The sequence below is a fragment of the Danio rerio genome, chromosome 8 (assembly GCF_052040795.2).
Source record: "Danio rerio strain M-AB ecotype USA chromosome 8, GRCz13ab, whole genome shotgun sequence".
In the NCBI taxonomy this organism is placed as follows: domain Eukaryota; kingdom Metazoa; phylum Chordata; class Actinopteri; order Cypriniformes; family Danionidae; genus Danio; species Danio rerio.
The window spans coordinates 52,140,807-52,159,522 of record NC_141028.1 but is presented as its reverse complement, the minus strand read 5'-3'; the positions used below and the strand labels follow the sequence as shown (position 1 = coordinate 52,159,522).

The window sequence follows — 18,716 nt, the reverse complement described above, 5'->3', positions numbered from 1 at the left end:
ACTACACTAAAAATGTTTTAAAGGGAAAGTAAAAGTACACATTTTTAAAACTAGTTAGTAAATTACAGTTTCTGTGAAAATTCCACTTACAGTAATTTCAGTATTTGTAATTTGTTATTTTACACCACTGCTCCTGGCCCAGCCGGGACTCGAACCAGTGGTCTTCTTGCTGTGAGATGAGAGTGCCAATCTCTCAGTTCTAGGACGAACTTTGCCTTTCTTCTGGCTGGTGTACTTTAAGACAGCGTGTCTTGGCATGTCATCATTTTAACAGTTGCTAGTATTGGCTGTAGCGACATATACAATGTGCACTCTCATTGTATATCACGACTCACTCTCCATCTGCTCCTATAGAGTCACACGCCATTCACATCTCAGGCGAGCTCAACTGTGTGGTCCAGCTAATATGGGAACATTTTAAAGAAGCCCAGGTCAACCTATTTGCTTCTCCCAAATCCACCCAACAACTCAGCTGTTTTACTCCCTGACTGATGGCCTTGTTCTATGTGCAAGAATGCTTTTCCCTTAGTAAACCTTCTCGCACAGACCATGTTCAAGGTCAGAGAGCAGGTCTTGCATGTTGCACTATCTGAGCTCAACCAGACCTGGGTTACCAAACTCGTGACAGCCACTCCCTGGGGCATTTTCCTGAGGATGGACCTTTTTTCTCAGGGAAGGGACTCCATCTAGCAGTCCCTCTATGACAGGGATCACCAAACTTGTTCCTGGAGGGCCGGTGTCCTTCAGATTTTAGCTCCAACCCTAATCAAAAACACCTGAAAAAGCTAATCAAGGTCATACTAGGTATACTTGAAACATCCTGGCAGGTGTGTTAAAGCAAGTTGGAGCTAAACCCAGCAGGGACACTGGCCCTCCAGGACCGAGTTTGCTGACCCCCTGCTCTATGAGGTGAACAACATCATGAAGTTAAATTTATATGTTACCCTCTACTCTGAAGGTTTAAATTGCTGCCATCTCCACTCAATATAATTAAATAAATGGCAGCATGCATGGAAAGAAGGTGCAAGTAAACTGAATCCTTGTCAACCACCTTTGTTGTACGCTTGGGATTACAGAGAGACTACAGAGAGATCTATCTGAACCACTCAGCTAAGTTTCTCTTAAAATCCTGTCACTTAAGAGAGCTCTGCTGGTTGTTTTGGCTTCTATCAAGAAGGGTCTTGACCTGGAGACATTTTTGTCAACTAATTATGCATGAATGTTGGGCCGAGCTAGTGTAGGATTGGATAATAATTTAATATCATTATATAGTGTGATAGATCTTTTTATAATAATGGTGATATGATTTTGAGGACATTTCCTGTATTCCAATATAAATTATAGCATTTGACCATGAATGACGTTTGAGGTGCATCCATCAGAGTGGTGATGTACACACAGACATACAGCCAGCCAGAGCTGAGCAGTAGTTGGTTATTTGCAGTTTACTAATTTAAATCCATCTCATTGGATATTTCGCCATTCAATTTGACTACACATAACTTAACGGAGGGCTTACAACCTGTTAACTACGTTTTGCCTTAAGGACATGTGGTGCAACCGAAGTAAGAACAAATTTATTTACAAATTAACTAGTAGTTACTAAACCTCTAGTGTGGATATTAGGTTTAGGAGATTTCCCAATCTGTCAATTAGCTGACATAACATCTCTGCTCCCTGCTTCAGGAAACAAAGGTAACATTCATCACCAAGATGTTATGTAGTGGCATACTTTCCAGCACGCTGGTTTCACTCTCCCTCCAGCTTTAAACAGTGCATTCCACATGCAGAAAGCACTAATGATACAAAAAGTGCAAGAGCTGTTAGGATAAAACAATATTTTTCCAGTATACAACTATTAGAACATTAACAAATGGAAAAAATGTCTGAATGATCTAATGTAATCTAATGTGTCTATTCATAAATAGTGCATTTATTGTGTATGGCCATACACCCAAAGCACTTCACAGTCATGAGGGAGGTCTCTCCAAACTCCCATCAATGTGCAGCCAGCGTCCACTTAGATGATGCAATGACAGCCACAGGACAACGGGACCAGTGCACTCACCACCCACCGGATATAAGTGGAGTGAAGAGACTGTGATAGAGCCATTTGGATGTGTTTAGCAATGCTTATTACTAATAATTAATATGTTTTGATTTATAATAGAAAATGTATAAAATATCTTGTTTTTTACATTAAATTATAATCTATCTTTATGCCACACAATGTATATTTAGTAATATTGCTGAATATATAGTTGTGCAACATAAGCTGGTTTTGAGGTCCAGGTTCACAAATTTGGTTATTGTTATTATTATTTTTAAATAGTATGGTTGGTGCAAGAACCTTTTTTTTTAAATCATGCATTTAATATTATTAATTTTCGGCTTTTGCTTTTTTTTTCTTCAAAGTAAATCATATTTCTGAGGTTCTAAACATGCCCGAAAAAAATTGCACACACACAAGTGATGTCAAAAATGCATGTTTACTATGGGTTTAAGAAGCCAGTGTTGCAAAATGGCTCTATATAGCCACTTAAACACTTTCAAGGAAGTGCCCCTCAAGCTACATTAAAACTGACACATGAAACGTGCCATTGCCTACAAAAATGTCTTTTGAATTCCAATTTTTAATTATATTTAAAGTTTTTTGGGGAAAAATGCAGTTTTTGCCATTTTCAGGTACTTTAATGAACCTATATATTTAGTCATTTGGGTATTTGATTTGGGTAGATTGATTTTATGTTGTGAAGTTCTAGACTCTAGAGTTTTGTTGTAGATGTGTCTGTGGCATGCATACAAGAATACAGTCTTCAATCTGTTGCTAACGGCAATCACAATTTTTTTTTTTAATTCCAGGCCTGAAGACTTATACATGCCAATACTCGGGTACAAGCATAGAGTCACCTGATGGTAGAACAACTTTTGGCATATATAAATGATTTTGAATTGTTCATCCTTTATTTACTGACTGAAAGCTTATTTACCACAGTCTTCTGTCATTCTAAGGTCACCGGGTGGTGGTGAGTCTGGGTGTGAGGGCCCTTTCACAGCTGCTTGCAGCTTTAATGTTCAGCTTGTAATTTGAAATCATGTATCAATGATACAACAACAGAGCTGCTGTTTGTCAGATGAGCATTGAAGAAATGAATAAATTATGATGGCCCATTTCCACTGAGTGGTATGGTTCTGTACGCCTTTGGACAGTGAAAACGGCCATAAAAGTGTACTGAACCATACCACTTTTTCGGCACTCTTTGCAAAGGGTACCAGGGGTACTAAATGGCACAGCTAGACGCGCAGCTGAGCTCTATTGGTTTACAGAGATACGTCATTTGCTTGCGCAACAAGCCAGAATGAAAACAAAGTAACCTCCATGTTATAAAAACACAGCCGAGAGATTACACAGTAATATTATATACATATAACAACGAGCCACGGTTGACCTGAGTTCAAACAAACCTTGTCGTCGTCTTGATGAACAGCCACAAATCTGTTGTGCACTGTTGTTGTTTTACAAACCCGTCTAAAAGTACGAGTGGTTTCACTGTCCAGAGAGCTCACAATCTTGTCTATATTTGAAATAAGGAACTCGTATTAATGAGGTGCGCGTGATCATTGAAGCGCTCTGATATCCGATGATCCCTTCGGAAAGGGATAAATGCAAGAGTAAAGTGCAAAAAAAAACCTAAGACATGAACAAACTGCTATTTTTAACTATTATCATCACCTTTTGGACCACTATGAACTCAGAATGACTCGGAATTACTTTCTAACAAGAGGCTACATGTGCTCCTGAAGATTAAAGACACAAACTTTCTGTCGTACACCATGCCCACCAAAAGAGTACCATTGGTACCCTTTTAGCAGTGGAAACGGAAGCCTGATAAAGGTGACCTGTACCGTACCGTATTGTACCACTCAATGGAAAGGAGCATTGATGTAATGCATTTTTTTTTAATGCACGGAGCCAACGTGGTTAGCATTGTCACCTCACAGCAAGTTCACTTGTTCGAGCCCCTGCTGGGTCAGTTGCCTGGCTGGGTCAGCACCAAATGCAGGGGCATTTCTGTGTGAAGTTTGTAATTTCACCCCGCTATAGGTGAATTGGGTAAGCTAAATTGTCTGTAGTGTGTGTGTGTGTGTGAAGGTGAAAGTGTATGGGTGTTCCCCAGTACTGGATTGCAGCTAGAAGGGCATCCGCTGTGCAAAACAAATGCTGGATAAGTTGGCGGTTCGGGACTAGGCCGAAGGAAAATGAATGAATGAATATAAATTATAGAAGGGTTAAATAGCAATCTTGTTGAAATAGTTCCTCCACTATATTTATTATTACTCTTTGTAAATTTACCAATCTGTCCAGTTCCAGTCAGTGCCCTGCATTTAATGGAAACCATGTGTTATTGAATAACTGAGGTGAGTGACCATATTTTCCAAACCTCAGCAACAGGGTTGCTGTTAACTATTAAATCATCTCCTTCATCAAAACTGCAAGCATAAAGAAGCCGTCATATTGTTTTGAAGATGTACAACATTAATTTTGAATGATCTTCATTTGTCACAGAACATGAAAAACTGTTCCTTTATATCAGTATTCAGCAGCGTTTGGCTTCCCCTGTGAGCTGGCTACTTTGACGTGGCTGCTCCACAGTGCAGGTGCAAGGCTTGAGGGTTTTAAAGCTGTCACTAAGAGTTTAGTTTGTGTAACTGTCTTAACTGTAACCACTCAAAACATACTGTAAACCATGTGCAAAATACAACCTGTCAGCATAAAATACCGTGCTATTGTTCCAAATCAGACAGTTTGTGTTTGGTGGAAGGAGCTGTCGAATTTAACCCTTACATTCTGTTGACACAAGTATCGGGCAAGTTACTATATGTTAATTACTATTTACATCACTGAAATAATATTTTAATTACTTTTCTAATTACTCAACAAGTAGTTTAATGACTTGCCTCAATACTACTTAAAATCCACATAAATCTTAAATCTTTTAATTCTTTAAATGCGAGTCAAACCATACTTTCTTTTTTACATTTTATTTAAACAGTTTCTTTAAAAAAAAAAAGTATATTAAAACAGGATGTTTCTAACTATTGATTACATATTTTATGCATGCCATATATTTACATCAATTTCTTATTCAACTCACAATTCTGACTCAAATATTTCTTAAGCACATGCAATCATCTTGATAAACGAAATCGACTTAAGAAGAAAAACTGTTATTCTACAAAAATTGTGTAACAAAAAATAGTTACTCTGCTTCTCTGAAGTGATTTATACAGCGCATTTAATTCATGTGTAATATTTAATTAAGGATATGATATGTAACTGTAATCAAATCACTTAAAAATAAAAAGTAATCTCTTACTCTACATTTTCACTGGATAGTTAATTTAATTACTGTAACTAGTTAACATTGAGGTTTTGTTTCTTACATTTGAGACCCCCCCCCCAAAAAAAACTATAAAAATAAATAAATAACTGACGATGCCAGACTGAATTAAACCCATTAGACAGATTGTACTGAAGTTACTAAAGTATATATATATATATATATATATATATATATATATATATATATATATATATATATATATATATATATAAATATATATATATACTTGACAGGAAATTACGGGATTGAAAGAGAAGTGAGGTCAGCAAAAGACTGATCTGTGAATCGAACTTGGCTCGAAGTTCTATAGTGCTATAGTGTCAAAATGTGCTTATCAACAAGCTTTTCAATACATTTTATAAAACATAAGGGTTAAATCATTTATAAATTCTACCTTCTACAGATGTTACGTTCCTGTCTTCCACATGTTGCTCTCGGTCTGTGTGGGTGATCTCTGATTTGCTGTGTTCTGTCAGTCCGTTCACTTCCCAGGAGAGAACCAACAGAGACAGACAGAGAACCACCAATGTTTTCTGGTTCCTTAGTCCCAACATGATGCTTTATTCAACCAGAGGACATGATCCACAGACAGACAGTATTAAAAGAAAAGTGAGAGTGAATGCTCCAGAGAGAGAGAGAGCATTGGTGATAAAGGGGTGGAGGAGAAGGGGAGGGTGGGAGAGACCAGACATGAGGAGCTATAGAGGAGTGTAAAAACAGACTTCAAGGGAGGGGGTAGGAAAAAGAATGAAAAGAAACAAAGTTTTAAAACAGATTGGAACTCTTTTGCTGTAAAGTGAACTGATGCTTTAGCTATTTTAAAGCCTTAAATGTGCAACAAAAAGATCACACAGAGAAAAATAATTGTTGATAACATAGATTTTAAAGTTTGAAGCCTTAATTTCTCTGTGCATTTCTGTTTTATTATGTGCAGTTATATAAACAATCAACTGTGAAGCATTTTGGCATATTACTATAGTGTTAGGTTATGAAATTCAAGTAAAAAATATGTTTTTATTGGATATGTAGAATTAATACATTTTCAAAGCCATAACCTTGGGGTGATGCTGACCTACTGTCCCAGCTTTAGGTTCGGTTTCTTATTTCCATATGCTTTATGTTGTTTTGTCCTGTCCTACACAATAAATAGAAAAAAGACAACATTAGAGACATATTAAATATCAAAAGGAAAATCTACAGCTCTTTAAATTAAACTGATAGATTAGTATTATTTGTACACACCCCCGTGTATCTGAGTGAAATTTCCCCAAACCAAATGTGCCTTCTAAAACATCAAACCCAGCAGTCTCATGAGGAGAAAGTGAATGTTTGCACTGGCAAGACACTATTAACTTTACACTACTACTTAACTTTACACTACTACTTTACAAATACACTTTTACACTATTAACATAAGTTGTTGAAAGCACATTCAAATTGGATTTTTAATCTTATGATTTTTTAAATTTCACTTTAAAATTTATGCATCACAGGGCAGCGTGGTGGCGCAGTGGGTAGCGCTGTTGCCCAAAAGCAAGAAGGTCACTGGTTCAAGCCTCACCTGGGTCAGTTGGTATTTCTGTGTGGATTTTTTATGTCCCTGTGGGTTTCCTCCGGGTGCTCCGGTTTCCCCCACAAGTGCAAAGACATGTGGTATAGGTGAATTGGGTAAGCTAAATTGTCCGTAGTGAATGAGAGTGTATGGATCCGGTTTGTAAAACATATGTTGGATAAGTTTGCGGTTCATTTCGCTGTGGCCACCCCAGATTAATAAAGTTACAAAGCAGAAATGAAAAAAAAAATGAACGAATTTATGCATCACATATAGGAATAGGGAGCAAGGAGCCAAAAAGAATTACTGACATTACACAGACTGTTCAAAAATGGCCTTCGTGGTTGACAATGTACAGATATTTTAACATTTCAGGAACATTTAACTTTGCTTACTTGCACAGAGGGTCAAGGAAACAGCTCAACATTCCAAAGCAGAGCGGGTAGACAAAAAGGCCAAAGTGGATCGAGGACAGGTCAAAGGCACAGGGGAACAAGCCAAGGTTAAGCAGAACAAATGGGTAATGCAGGTTCAGTAAATGGCCTTTTTCATGTGATCCCCGTAAACTTCATGCACCTGGTCAAACAATTCTTTGGGCTTGGGCTTCAGGTCTCTTTTTGCAAATTTGGCAGGTTCAAACTCTGTGCCTTGAATAGTAATCCCATCTTCATGTAGACAGAAACACTGGTTTGCATCCTAATTGGATTGGTTCTAATAGTGTAATGTGTAGTGTAAAATGTGTATTGGTCTCTTAAGCATTTACTGTAGGAGCCATTTACGATTCTTAAATCACTACTACACATATTGTAATGTGAAGGAGATGCTGACAACGGAGTGCGGATCCAATGCAGGTTTACTAAACAGAATAGTGAGGCAGGTCACAGTCAACACAGGGGCAAATGGGTATGTGCACATAGTCCAGAGTCGTAAACAAATAAGCAAGGGATTGGTCATTACAGGCAGGCAGCAGACAGCATAAACAAACAAACAAACAAGGTGAGGGTGAAAAACACGGCAAAGTACGGCAAGGAAAATGTGTCGTGATGTTCACAAAACTGTTTAAAAGACTCAGCAACGTGTGTGTGTGTGTGTGTTTGCTAGGTGTATAAATAGTCTGGGCAATAAGTGCTGAAGTGCTTTAGCTGTGTCTGTTTGCTATCATGTGGGATCTAGGCCAGGTGTGTGAGTGAAGTGCATGACTGGAACTTGTAGTCCATATATCTGTGAATTTGTAGTCCTTTAGCAATCTGCCGGGTTTAGATCGCTGTTGATTGTGACACATATGCTTACCAGCAACTTTATTATGTACAATTATTCAAATGCTTGTAAACATTGATTCATTCATTGTCTTTTCGACTTAATCCCTTTATTAATCTGGGGTGGCCACAGCGGAATGAACCGCCAACTTATTCAGCACATGTTTTACGCAGCGGATGCCCTTCCAGCTGCAACCAATCTCTGGGAAACATCCATACACACTCATTTACACACATACACTATGGACAATTTAGCCTACTCAATTCATCAATACCACATGTTTTTGGATTGTTGGGGAAACTGCAGCACCCAGAGGAAACCCATGCTAACACAGGAAAAACATGCAAACTCCACACAGAAATGCCAACTGACCCAGCCGAGGCTCAAACCAGCGACCTTCTTGCTGTGAGGCGAACGTACTAACCACTGCCCCAACATGCAGCCATATTTGTGAACATATATACAAAAATATATAATATCAGTGGTTCAGGCTGGTAGTTGTGATGTATTGGTGTGGAAGGCCGTCTAGTCAGTGCTTGAGAAACCTGAGCAGAACACTAGAGATGTGTTCAGGAGGAAAAAAACATTGTTTGACTCTGTAAGGAGTCGACTGTAGATGCTCGAAAGTTACATTTTTCCTTAAGTGCTGACTAGTGAGGCTACGATGGGAGCATTGCCAAGCAAATGCATGACGTTATCATTGCACAACGAGTAAACCATTTCTGAAGTTTTCTAAGATAAAAATTGCTACAACATAGTACTAGCAAGGTTTACCTTATGAAGTGGTTGGTAAGTACTAAGTTACTCCTAAAAATTCCTTCCTTCTCCTCTAATGGAATTGATGTTGGCCTTTAGTGTCCCAGACTAATATATCCTGACGTTATATCCTAATGGTGGCAAGGAAATGTGAGCAATATGGAAAAGACACATCATCATTCTTCCCCGCACACAAATGCAGCTTCCTGGTCTTGGTCTCCTGACACAAATAATAAATCACAATGTCCCTTGTTTAAACATACGCAATCTGTTCTCCAGCTTGAGAAAAGTGATTGATCAGGAACAGGCTGATGTATAGACAACATTATTTAAAGGCACAGTTCAAGCAACTTTAAGATTTTAGTGTTTACTCATCATAATATTGCTGCAAAGTCATACAGCTCAGGGGAACAAAAAAGGGATGTTTAACACTGAAAGAAATTGAAGAAGACAGGGGCTGTTGACCTCATGGAATAATAAGAAAGCACCCTGTAAGACAGCTAGGTCATGCTGCAGGCAAACGCTCAGACTCCAGAGTTTCCATTTTATGCCTACTTTATTTAAATAGCAACTCAATTACATGTTTAAGCAGTTTCAAGCACTTCATTTAAAATTTAAGCACTTTTCAAACCTTGAAAACACCACCTATGAACAAACCTTTAGACAGACAGACAGATATTTGCTCAGACACTGAACAGACAGCCACAATTTGACCTGGAATGAACCATGTCTGGAGAACCTGGCAATAACAGAGAGGAGAAAGAGAGGGAAAGGGGGCTTTGAAAGGGGGTGTAAGGCAAGGAAGGAGAATCTGGTATAAAATTACAGAGAGTAAAAAAAAACGTGCCTAAAGGAAGGAGGGGGAGGGAAAGAACGCGCGGCTGAGAGAGAAGAGTGAGATGCAGAGAGAGAAAGAGAGAGAGAGTTATGAAACAGGGATGGAAGGGGATTCCAGCTAGAAGGCTACCAAGATTCAAATGGGGAGCAGGTTAAATGCATGTCTCAAACAAAAGGCATAATTAAAATGCCTATATTTTATAAATATACAAAGCTCTATTATTCTTGCATTACCTAAGGAAAAAAAAAACTGTAAGATGGAAAAGAAAGTGTTTGAGGTAATCCTGAATGTAATAAAGAGAATCAAGTAACTAAGGGTATGAACAACACAGCATCTTAATCAAGGAAAGACCAGTATGCTTCTCTGACTCACCACATGAAAATGTTGACAAAGAAACATAACACAAACCACACAGCCTCCAATAAAGGGAAAAAAAGGGTCTGTCCAAGCTTGAAAGAACGTTTAAAGCAGTTATAAAGGAGTAAGTAGTCCTTGGCCTGCATTTAGCTATATGAAAGATACATTGCCAATCCTAAGCCAATTGTAATTGTTTGTTTTGGTTCAATTGGGCATTTCCCCAACCAATTGGAGAGCCTGGGGGATCAGAGTGAGTGCTCCGACTCGGCCACCCCTGATCCAGTTGTACCTTTCTAATGCTTTATGTATCGAAATCCTTGACCCAGTTAATACTAAGTAGAAAAAATATCTAGAACAGAAAATAAAAACATTGTTAAAGGAACAGATTACAAAAATGTATATTTTGTTATTTACTCACCCTCATGTCCCTCACCGTCACTATTTATTTGGTGGAGAGAATGATTTTTTTTTTCATATAGCAAAAGTAAATAGTATCTGGACAATAAGCTTGAAATGACAAAAAAAAAAAAAGTGTTACCTCGTACAGTATACTGTTTCAAGTATTCTGCCATATAGCTTTCTATATAGCTTTTTGGTAATGCAACTGCACATTTACCAATGTCAAATATAGCATTGCATGTCATAGCATTCGATTAATTTTGCAATCCTCAAGATTCTTGTCAAACAGTTTAAGAACAATATGACGTTATTTTTAATTGTCTAGTAATTAATTGTGAAGATGCACTTTTAACAGTTGCATTTCACATACAGTACATTTACAGTTTTATCTATCTTTATCTATCTAAGTGCTCACAGAAGAGATGAGTTTTGAATGATACCAGTAGTTATGTATCCATCCAAAATGCAAATTAACGTTATGTGCAAAATTGCATTATTGCATTAAAGATATGCAATTGAAGGAGCGTTTCCATCCAACGCATCAAAACGAACAATATCATCAAATTTCAACATTAAAATTGAATGTACATGCTGGAATTTGTTAAAACTGTACCCATGGTAGTTTATGTGCATCTTTTCTTATCAAATAAAAAGTTTATCCTAATCAGTTGTGCGCATATGTTTTTATTCATTTTCAAAATGTATGCACAGCTTGGCGTTTCCATCCTGGCATATCCAAAATGCGCATAAAATAAGTGGATGGAAACATAGCTAGTGATTCAGCAGTTCATGTGAAAAATTCTGATCCAAAAATCTATAATGCCAACTGAATTTTTCATCTAAAATGAGCATATTCCTCAGGATCCTGTGTGTAGGTTCAGTAATTTGACATTCATGGTAAAGAATAGGTTATTTTTATTACCTTTAAAGTGAAAAACTGAACATGAGGCTGAGAAAATTGTTCATTTTAGAAGAAAATTTAAGATGAGACTTCGGGTGCTTACAAATCTGTATTTCGCTTCATTTGGTCCAGACCAAGGGCAATAAATGATACATTGTTGCATCTTCTGCCGTTTTTGGGTCGTTTTCACACCAAACTGCTGGCTTTGGTCCAAACCAGTTGAAAAGAACCAAAATGACTCATCTGAAAAAATCCACATTTCTCATTGGCCAGATGTTGTTTAAACATAGTTCCTAAACTGCTTATCGATTGGTCAGAATTCACATGAGGAAAATGCCAAATGAACTCTCACAAGTAAACAAACGGCAGACACAAAATGTCCCTTTTTACTATGGAGGGGCGACTGCGCTGGCTAATTGTATCCCTGCTTTAGACAAACTATACATTGAGAATGAAGCGCGGGCGTGGCTGGAAAACAATGTTTTAATGCATCGCACGTCATTTCAGGAGGAGGTGTGAATTAATTTAGCTAAACTGCGGCAGTCATCTTGCAGACATATTACCAACGATCCATCATGTAATGTTTTCCCTCTCTCTGTTGCAACTGAACTCTTCATGTGAGATTGGTAGGATCATTTCACCAGTGAGGAACAGTAAAGTAAAAGGGTCTCGAGACGGCGCTTACTTACCAACTGGAGGTTCCTGGAGGGGATGTAGACTTACTAAGTCCTTGAAGAGGTGGTCTCAGTACACTTTCAAGCAAACCCTGGAGCGGTTTGTTTATGGTGAGAGCATGATCCGAACTAAAAAAAAAACCAACCGCAAAAAGTACTGCACCTTGCTACCGTAGTCAGTGGCGTAGCGGACGGGCCCGCAGGGCACGCACCGCGGGGGGGCCCCGCGTAATTAGGGGGCCCTGCGTCGTCGTGATTTTCAATAAACTGTTGGGAACAACTGTGGTCGGAACCAAAGTTCACACGTCTGTGTTCTCTGAACACCTCTCAAGCGGTGGACTACTTCATTCTGATTGCTTGCCGCCAATGTTGCCAACTTAGCGACTTTGTCACTAGATTTAGCGACTTTTCAGACCCCCCCTAGCAACAAATCTAGCGACTTTTTTTGTGTGTTATTGGAGATGTTTTTAGACTGTCATTTTTCCAAACTGTACCGTTCCCTTCTCTTCTCAACGAGCTAAGTGTGATGCCGCCAGCCCCTCCCCCGCCTCACAGCACTGACAGGCGGCCCAGTCAGTCCTCGTACAGCAGCCTCTCCCACCTGCAGCCCGAGAGCAGCTCTGCGTACCGACGACAAATGATTTAGCACAGGCAGTGTGAAGGTATTTCCCTTGTACAGTCAAACAGATCTACTTCTACTTTATTTTAACAATTTAATTGGACCGTTTATTCTTTTCTTGTTCACAATCACAGATATTTTAGTGATAGTATCTGAACTTGTCTGAGTTTATTACATATGAGAGATTACTGCACATTCACTAACGTTACACATCTATAATGATAAACTGTATTCAAACAGCAATAAATTTAGTTAAATAAACATGCTTATATAAAGTGTAGTGCAATTATAAATACCCCTTTATTAACCATAGGCTGTTAAACAGAAACGGTAGAACGTGATGACGTCAGTGATATGCAAATTGACGTATGACGTATCCAATCCCCCCTTCATCAGGGGGCCCCGTCAGCGATCCCTGCAGGGGGGCCTCCGCATTTTGCGCTACGCCACTGACCGTAGTGCGATGCACTGGCCCATCTTATGGGGTGTGGAGGAAAATTATTTGTTGACCAACAATTTTAAACAGAGAGAGAGAGAGAGACGGAAAAGCATTACTTGATGGATCGTTGGTAATATTTCCGGAGGATGACCATGTTGCAGTTTAGCAAAATGAACTTATGACTCCTCCTGAAGTGACTTGCGATGTGCCTTCACCATTTGCAATGCAATAAAACACTGTTTTCAGGCTGCAGCCGAACTTCATTCTCAAAATGTATAGTTTGTTTAAAGTGATTTATACAAACTATATAATATACTATGAGCAGGGATACAATTAGCCAGCGCAGTCGTCCCTCTTTTTGTCTCTTTCCCCCGTTAATTTTGACCGATCGAAAAGCAGTTTAGGAAGTAATGTTCAATAACATCTGGCCAATGGGTGATGTGGATTTTGTCAGATGACTGCATTTTGGTTTTTTACAACTGGTTTAGACCAAAGCAATCAGCAAAAAGGACCCAAAAACGGCAGAAAAATGCTACAATGTATAAATTGTTGCCCTTGGTCCAGATCAAATTAACCAAACCACCTGGGGCGGAGTGGGACTTGTTTTCAGCCCTGGAGTTTCAAGCCTTAGATCGGCCCACCGCAGTTGACGGCTGACTATATTAAAATAAGGTCATTTCCAATTCAGTTTCTAATGACACTATTACGTCTTTTTCAAGAAAACAGCTGCTTTAAAACTTAAAATGTTCAACAACCCTAACAGTATTATATGTCTCAACAAAAATTTTTTACATTTAGTTACAGAGGTGAGGTTAGAACCCAGGTCGGTGGCATCATAATGTGACATGCTGACCACTGGACCCCAACGGCACTATTACACGTTTCGTTTTATTGATGTCTTTTTCTCCCGCTTTTAGATTTCTGATCAAGTTATGTCAGATTTAACAATGTAGTGAATCATCTGATTTTCACTGAGGAGGTGTAAAGTTCATTAATATTAATTATTCAAATTCTTATATTCACTAAGGTGCCGCTGTTTGGGGTTGAATGATAGTTACATCATCATTAACCTGCAGGCTGCATTTTACTTACGGGGTTGCGAGAAAATAAATAAAAAGAAAATGAATAAAAAGAGTGAGGATATGGTTAAATAAATAAATAAATAAATCAAAAAAGTGCAAGCAGCTAGGGACACCTTCTCTTGTGGACAAAAAACAGACCAGCCCACCAGGAATTCTCCCAGTCCTCCCAATTGGCCAATCCAAGCCTGCAAACCACAGATGTGAAAGCACCCTTACAGAAGCCAGAAATTGTTTGGTAAGAATGCGTTGTTGGTTTGAACTTGATGGATGCTTTAACTGGTAAATATTGCAGGAAGATAAAAAGAGTTGTGTCATGGCCTTCCTTGGGCTTATTAAAGACAAGAAGTCTAATTTTTCTGATATTTATATTGTGCAAATGCAAGTGCATGATCATATTGTGATTGCAATGTAATCAGCGAACTCTGATTACTAAAGTAACCCCGTTTACACACTCTTTCAGACGATTGGCTTTCTGAACGAAATGCTATTAGTGGATTTAATCCACGTATAGGGATTTTGTTCAGAAATGATATTAGTGGATTTAATCCACATATGAGGTTTTCATTCAGAAAGCCAATCGTCTGAAAGAGTATGTTAATGGGCCAATAAATTGCCAAATGAATTGGCAGTGTCAGCTTGCACACCTGATGCTTGTTGCAATCAATTTAACATGAAAAGCAAAGCGAAATCAAGATGACACATCCTTAGATATTTTTGGGAGCCGCTAGCGTTTAGATAATTTTTAGGAATTTAAATACGACAGTATGTTGGAAAAGCAAGCAGTCCCGAAGGGGAGGACGCTGCGGAAGCCACCTGCTAACCAAATAGGGAGATATGATGACAGAATATATGTACTAGCCATGAGAAGGGGGAGTACGCATATAATAAGATGGTTAGCAGAGAGGGAAGACACGGGTCCGCCTGTGAGGGGGGACTGCACTGTCTCTTAATAAGCATATGGGATTGCCTAGTGGGGATCACGCATAGCGGGCACCTATACCCAAAATGCGGGCTGACCAGAGGGCAGACCTACAATGTAATGGGCCAGAGATTGACTCCTCTGCTGAGTCAGTGCTTGGGGCCTCGGAGGAATATGCAGGGCTCACCTAAGCGGGGAACTTTACTGACAGAGTGACTAAGCGCACGTTTCTCCGTGTTGGGGAGAATGGCACACCAAGTGTGTTTCAACACCTTAACCGAGTAATTTCCTCAATCACCAAGGGTTACATAATACCCTTGAGGAAACGGACTCCACTTGCAGATTGTAAAACCTTGCAAATGTATTAGGTCTCGCCCAGCCCGCAGCTCTACAGTCTCTAATGTCTATTAGAGAAGTGCCGCGTGCACGCGCCCAAGAGGATGCGATGCTCCAAGTGGAGTGCACACGCAATCCTGGGGGACACAGCTCGCCCTGGCTCTGTTTAAGCGAGGGAGATGGCATCCACTATCCAGTGGGCCAACCTCTGTTTCGATACGGCACTTCCCTGCTGCCGACCGCCATAACAGACGAAGAGCTGCTTAGATGATCTAAAGCTCTGAGTGTGGTCAAGATAAATTTGCAAAGCGCAAACTAGACAAAGTAATAAAAGGGCTGGGTCTGCCTCCTGTGGGGGCAGCGCTTGCAGGCTCACTACCTGGTCTTTAAATGGTGTGGTAGGAACCTTGGGTACATATCTTGGGCAGGGTCTCAGGACAACGTGAGAGTAAGCCGGCCCGAATTCAAGGCACGAGTCATTGACCAAAAATGCTTCTAGGTCCCCGACCCTCTTAATCGGTGTCAACGTGACCAGCAGAGCTGTCTTCAGGGAAAGAAATCTTAAAGATACTGAGTTGACTGGTTCGAAGGGATCTGTACGCAGGCTTGTGAGAATGAGGGCGAGATTACAGAGAGCATGAGAGGGGGGCGGGGTGGATTAATTCGCCTAGAGCCAATGAGGAACCAGATGATGAGGTTATGCCTTTACACAGTGCTTGGGTGTGGAGAGCGACAGCCTGCTCTCCAGCTTCTCTTGGAGGAAAGAAAGCACAGTGCTGATCTGGCAATTTCGGGGGTCTTCTCTGCAAGAGACGCACCATTCAGTGAACTCCACTTCAGGGCGTAGGCGCGCCTCGTAGAGGGGGTTCTAGTTAGAGTAATGGTATTAACCACCCCAGTCGGTAGGTTACCCAAGTCTTCCTCGCGTCTAAGGACCACACGTGGAGGTTCCAAATATCGGGCCGAGGGTGCCAGATGGTGCCCTGTTCCTGAGAGAGTAGGTCCTCTCTCAAAGGGATCTGCCAGGGGAGGGCTGCTGCGAAGAAGAAGAGCTCTGTTATCCAGGTCCGATTGGTCCAGAGGGGCGCAACTAGCAAGACCTGCTCCTTGTCCTTCCTGACCTTGCACAGTAACTGCGCATGCAGGCTCACTGTGGGAAACGCATATTTGCGCATGCCTCGAGGCCAGCTGTGGGCCAGTGCATCCGTGCAGAGAGAGCCCTCGGTCAGGGAAATAAAGAACTGGCAATGAGCGTTCCCGGGGAAAGCAAACAGATCGATCTGGGCTTCCCCGAATTGTGTGCATATCAGCTAAAACGGTGGAGAGCGAGGCACACTGCCAACAACTCTAAGTGATTGGCCTTTCCACAGGCTCGCAGCTGCATGCCTGCAACACACAGGCCCCTAGCCCGTGCTGGAAGCATCTTTTAAAACAATAACATGACTGGACGCCTGTCCTAGAGTCACTCCGGCCTGTAGGAACGAGGGGTCTTTCCTAGGGCTGAGGGCGCTGCGACATGGCGCAGTAACAGTGACTCGGTGTGTGCCTGCATGCCATGCACATCTGGGGACTCGATCGTGAAGCCAGTGCTGTAGTGGTCTCATATGGAGTAATCCGAGCGGCGTGACAGTGGCTGCAGATGCCATGTGCCCCAGGAGCCTCTGAAATAACATCAGTGGGGCCACTATTTTGCTGTCAAACTCTCTGACAGTTCAGCATTAGCTGAGCACGTTCTCCGGAGAGGCACGCTGTCATGGTGACCGAGTCCAGCTCCAGCCCAAAAAAAAAGTGATCCTCTGCACGGGGGCGAGTTTGCTCTTTTCTCAGTTGACCTAAAGCCCCAACAGGTAGAGGTGCTGGAGCACCTTGTCTCTGTGCATAATCATTTGCTCCTGAGAGTGGGCTAAAATCAGCCAGTTGTCGAGATAATTGAGTATGCGGATGCCCGCAAGCCAAATGGGCGCTAAGGCACCCTCCGCGAGCTTGGTGAAGACCCGCGGAGACAGAGAGTACCCGAAGAGAAGGACTTTGTATTGCCAAGCTCGACCTTCGAACACAAACCACAGAAACAGACGGTGGCGAGGAAGAATGGAGACATGGAAATACACGTCCTTCAGGTCTATCGCTGCAAACCAATCCTGTGGACGAACGCACCAGAGATTACACTTCTGCATGAGCATTCTGAACGGCAGCTTGTGCATACAGCAGTTCAAAACGTGCAGATCTAGGATTGGCCGTGACCCTTCGCTCTTTTTGGGCACGATGAAGTACGGGCTGTAAAACTTTCTCTCCATCTCGGCTGGAGGGACCGGCTCAATTGCATCCTTCCCCAGGAGGACAGCAATCTCCTCTCGCAAGACAAGGGCGGACAGGGGGTTGACCCTGGTGAAATACACACCCGCGAACTTGGCAGGCCATATTGCGAAGTGAATTGTTTAGCCGAGTCTGTGCTAACCAGGCAGGCAGAGCTCTCGCTAATGGACTCATCTCTACAATCGCTGATGTACCAGCAGTGGGGGAGCGCGGAGTGGGTGTGCTCCAGGAAGAGCGAGGGTCCCGCGGAAGAGCTGAAGGCGAGAGATTCAATCTCACCTCGCACCCAAGTTCCGGAGGGGTGGCTCGAGGGGTGGGGGAAAGGAGACCATCCTCCAAGCGCCTATGAGCCACTGGCAAAATACATAGAACCTGGGAGCTGGAAAGCATGCCAGACTTCGGAGGTGCTCGACTACTGCAATGCTCTCCTAGCTGGTCTTCCATCCTGCACTCTTAAGCCTCTACCAATGATACAGAATGCTGCAGCCCATCTGGTGTTCAATGAGCCCAGGAGAGCCCATGTAACACCTCTTTATTTCAATGCATTGGTTATCGGTTTAAGCTCGGATAAAGTTTAAATCGCTGATCATTGCTTACAGAACAGTCACTAATACTGCACCCACTTACCTCTACCTGCTCCTTAAGGTCTACTTCCACTCTAGTCCGGGAGCGAGCACTGACTTGTGGTTCCATCACAGAGATGCTAGAAGTCATTTTTCATTCAATGTTCCACACTGGAGGAACGATCTTCCCATTCTCACTTAGACTGCAGATTCACTGGGATCTTTCAAACAACAACTAAAAGCCCATTTCTTCAAGAGGGGGATCCAAGAGCTAATGATCCCCCCTCTGCACTTTACTCCGCACAA

At 41.3% G+C, this 18,716-nt stretch overlaps 3 protein-coding genes and 1 long non-coding RNA gene across 5 annotated transcripts in view; 1 reads left to right on the top strand and 3 right to left on the bottom strand.

Annotated features, from left to right (window-relative positions):
* Positions 1–6,031, bottom strand: part of aebp1b (AE binding protein 1b) — a 41,639-nt gene extending 35,608 nt beyond the window's left edge. For both annotated transcript variants that reach the window (XM_087265376.1, XM_087265377.1), the window contains exon 1: positions 5,800–6,031. In XM_087265376.1, coding sequence (XP_087121502.1) covers positions 5,800–5,959 — 160 coding nt within the window. In that variant the 5' untranslated portion in view covers positions 5,960–6,031. The remainder of the gene's footprint in view (positions 1–5,799) is intronic.
* The window catches only part of grk5l (G protein-coupled receptor kinase 5 like), a 785,510-nt gene that overhangs the window by 647,113 nt on the left and 119,681 nt on the right, over positions 1–18,716 (bottom strand). The window lies entirely within an intron of this gene.
* elmod3 (ELMO/CED-12 domain containing 3) overlaps positions 5,952–18,716 on the bottom strand; it is a 46,963-nt gene continuing 34,198 nt past the window's right edge. The window contains exons 14-15 of the transcript XR_015498453.1: positions 6,478–6,540; positions 5,952–6,126 (exon numbers count right to left, since the gene is read on the bottom strand). The gene's annotated coding sequence lies outside the window, so the exon portion shown is untranslated. The remainder of the gene's footprint in view (positions 6,127–6,477; positions 6,541–18,716) is intronic.
* LOC147842835 (uncharacterized) lies at positions 7,094–17,110 on the top strand. Its single transcript, XR_015498543.1, has 3 exons — positions 7,094–11,472; positions 12,214–12,318; positions 13,218–17,110. It is a non-coding gene; the product is annotated as an uncharacterized LOC147842835 (long non-coding RNA).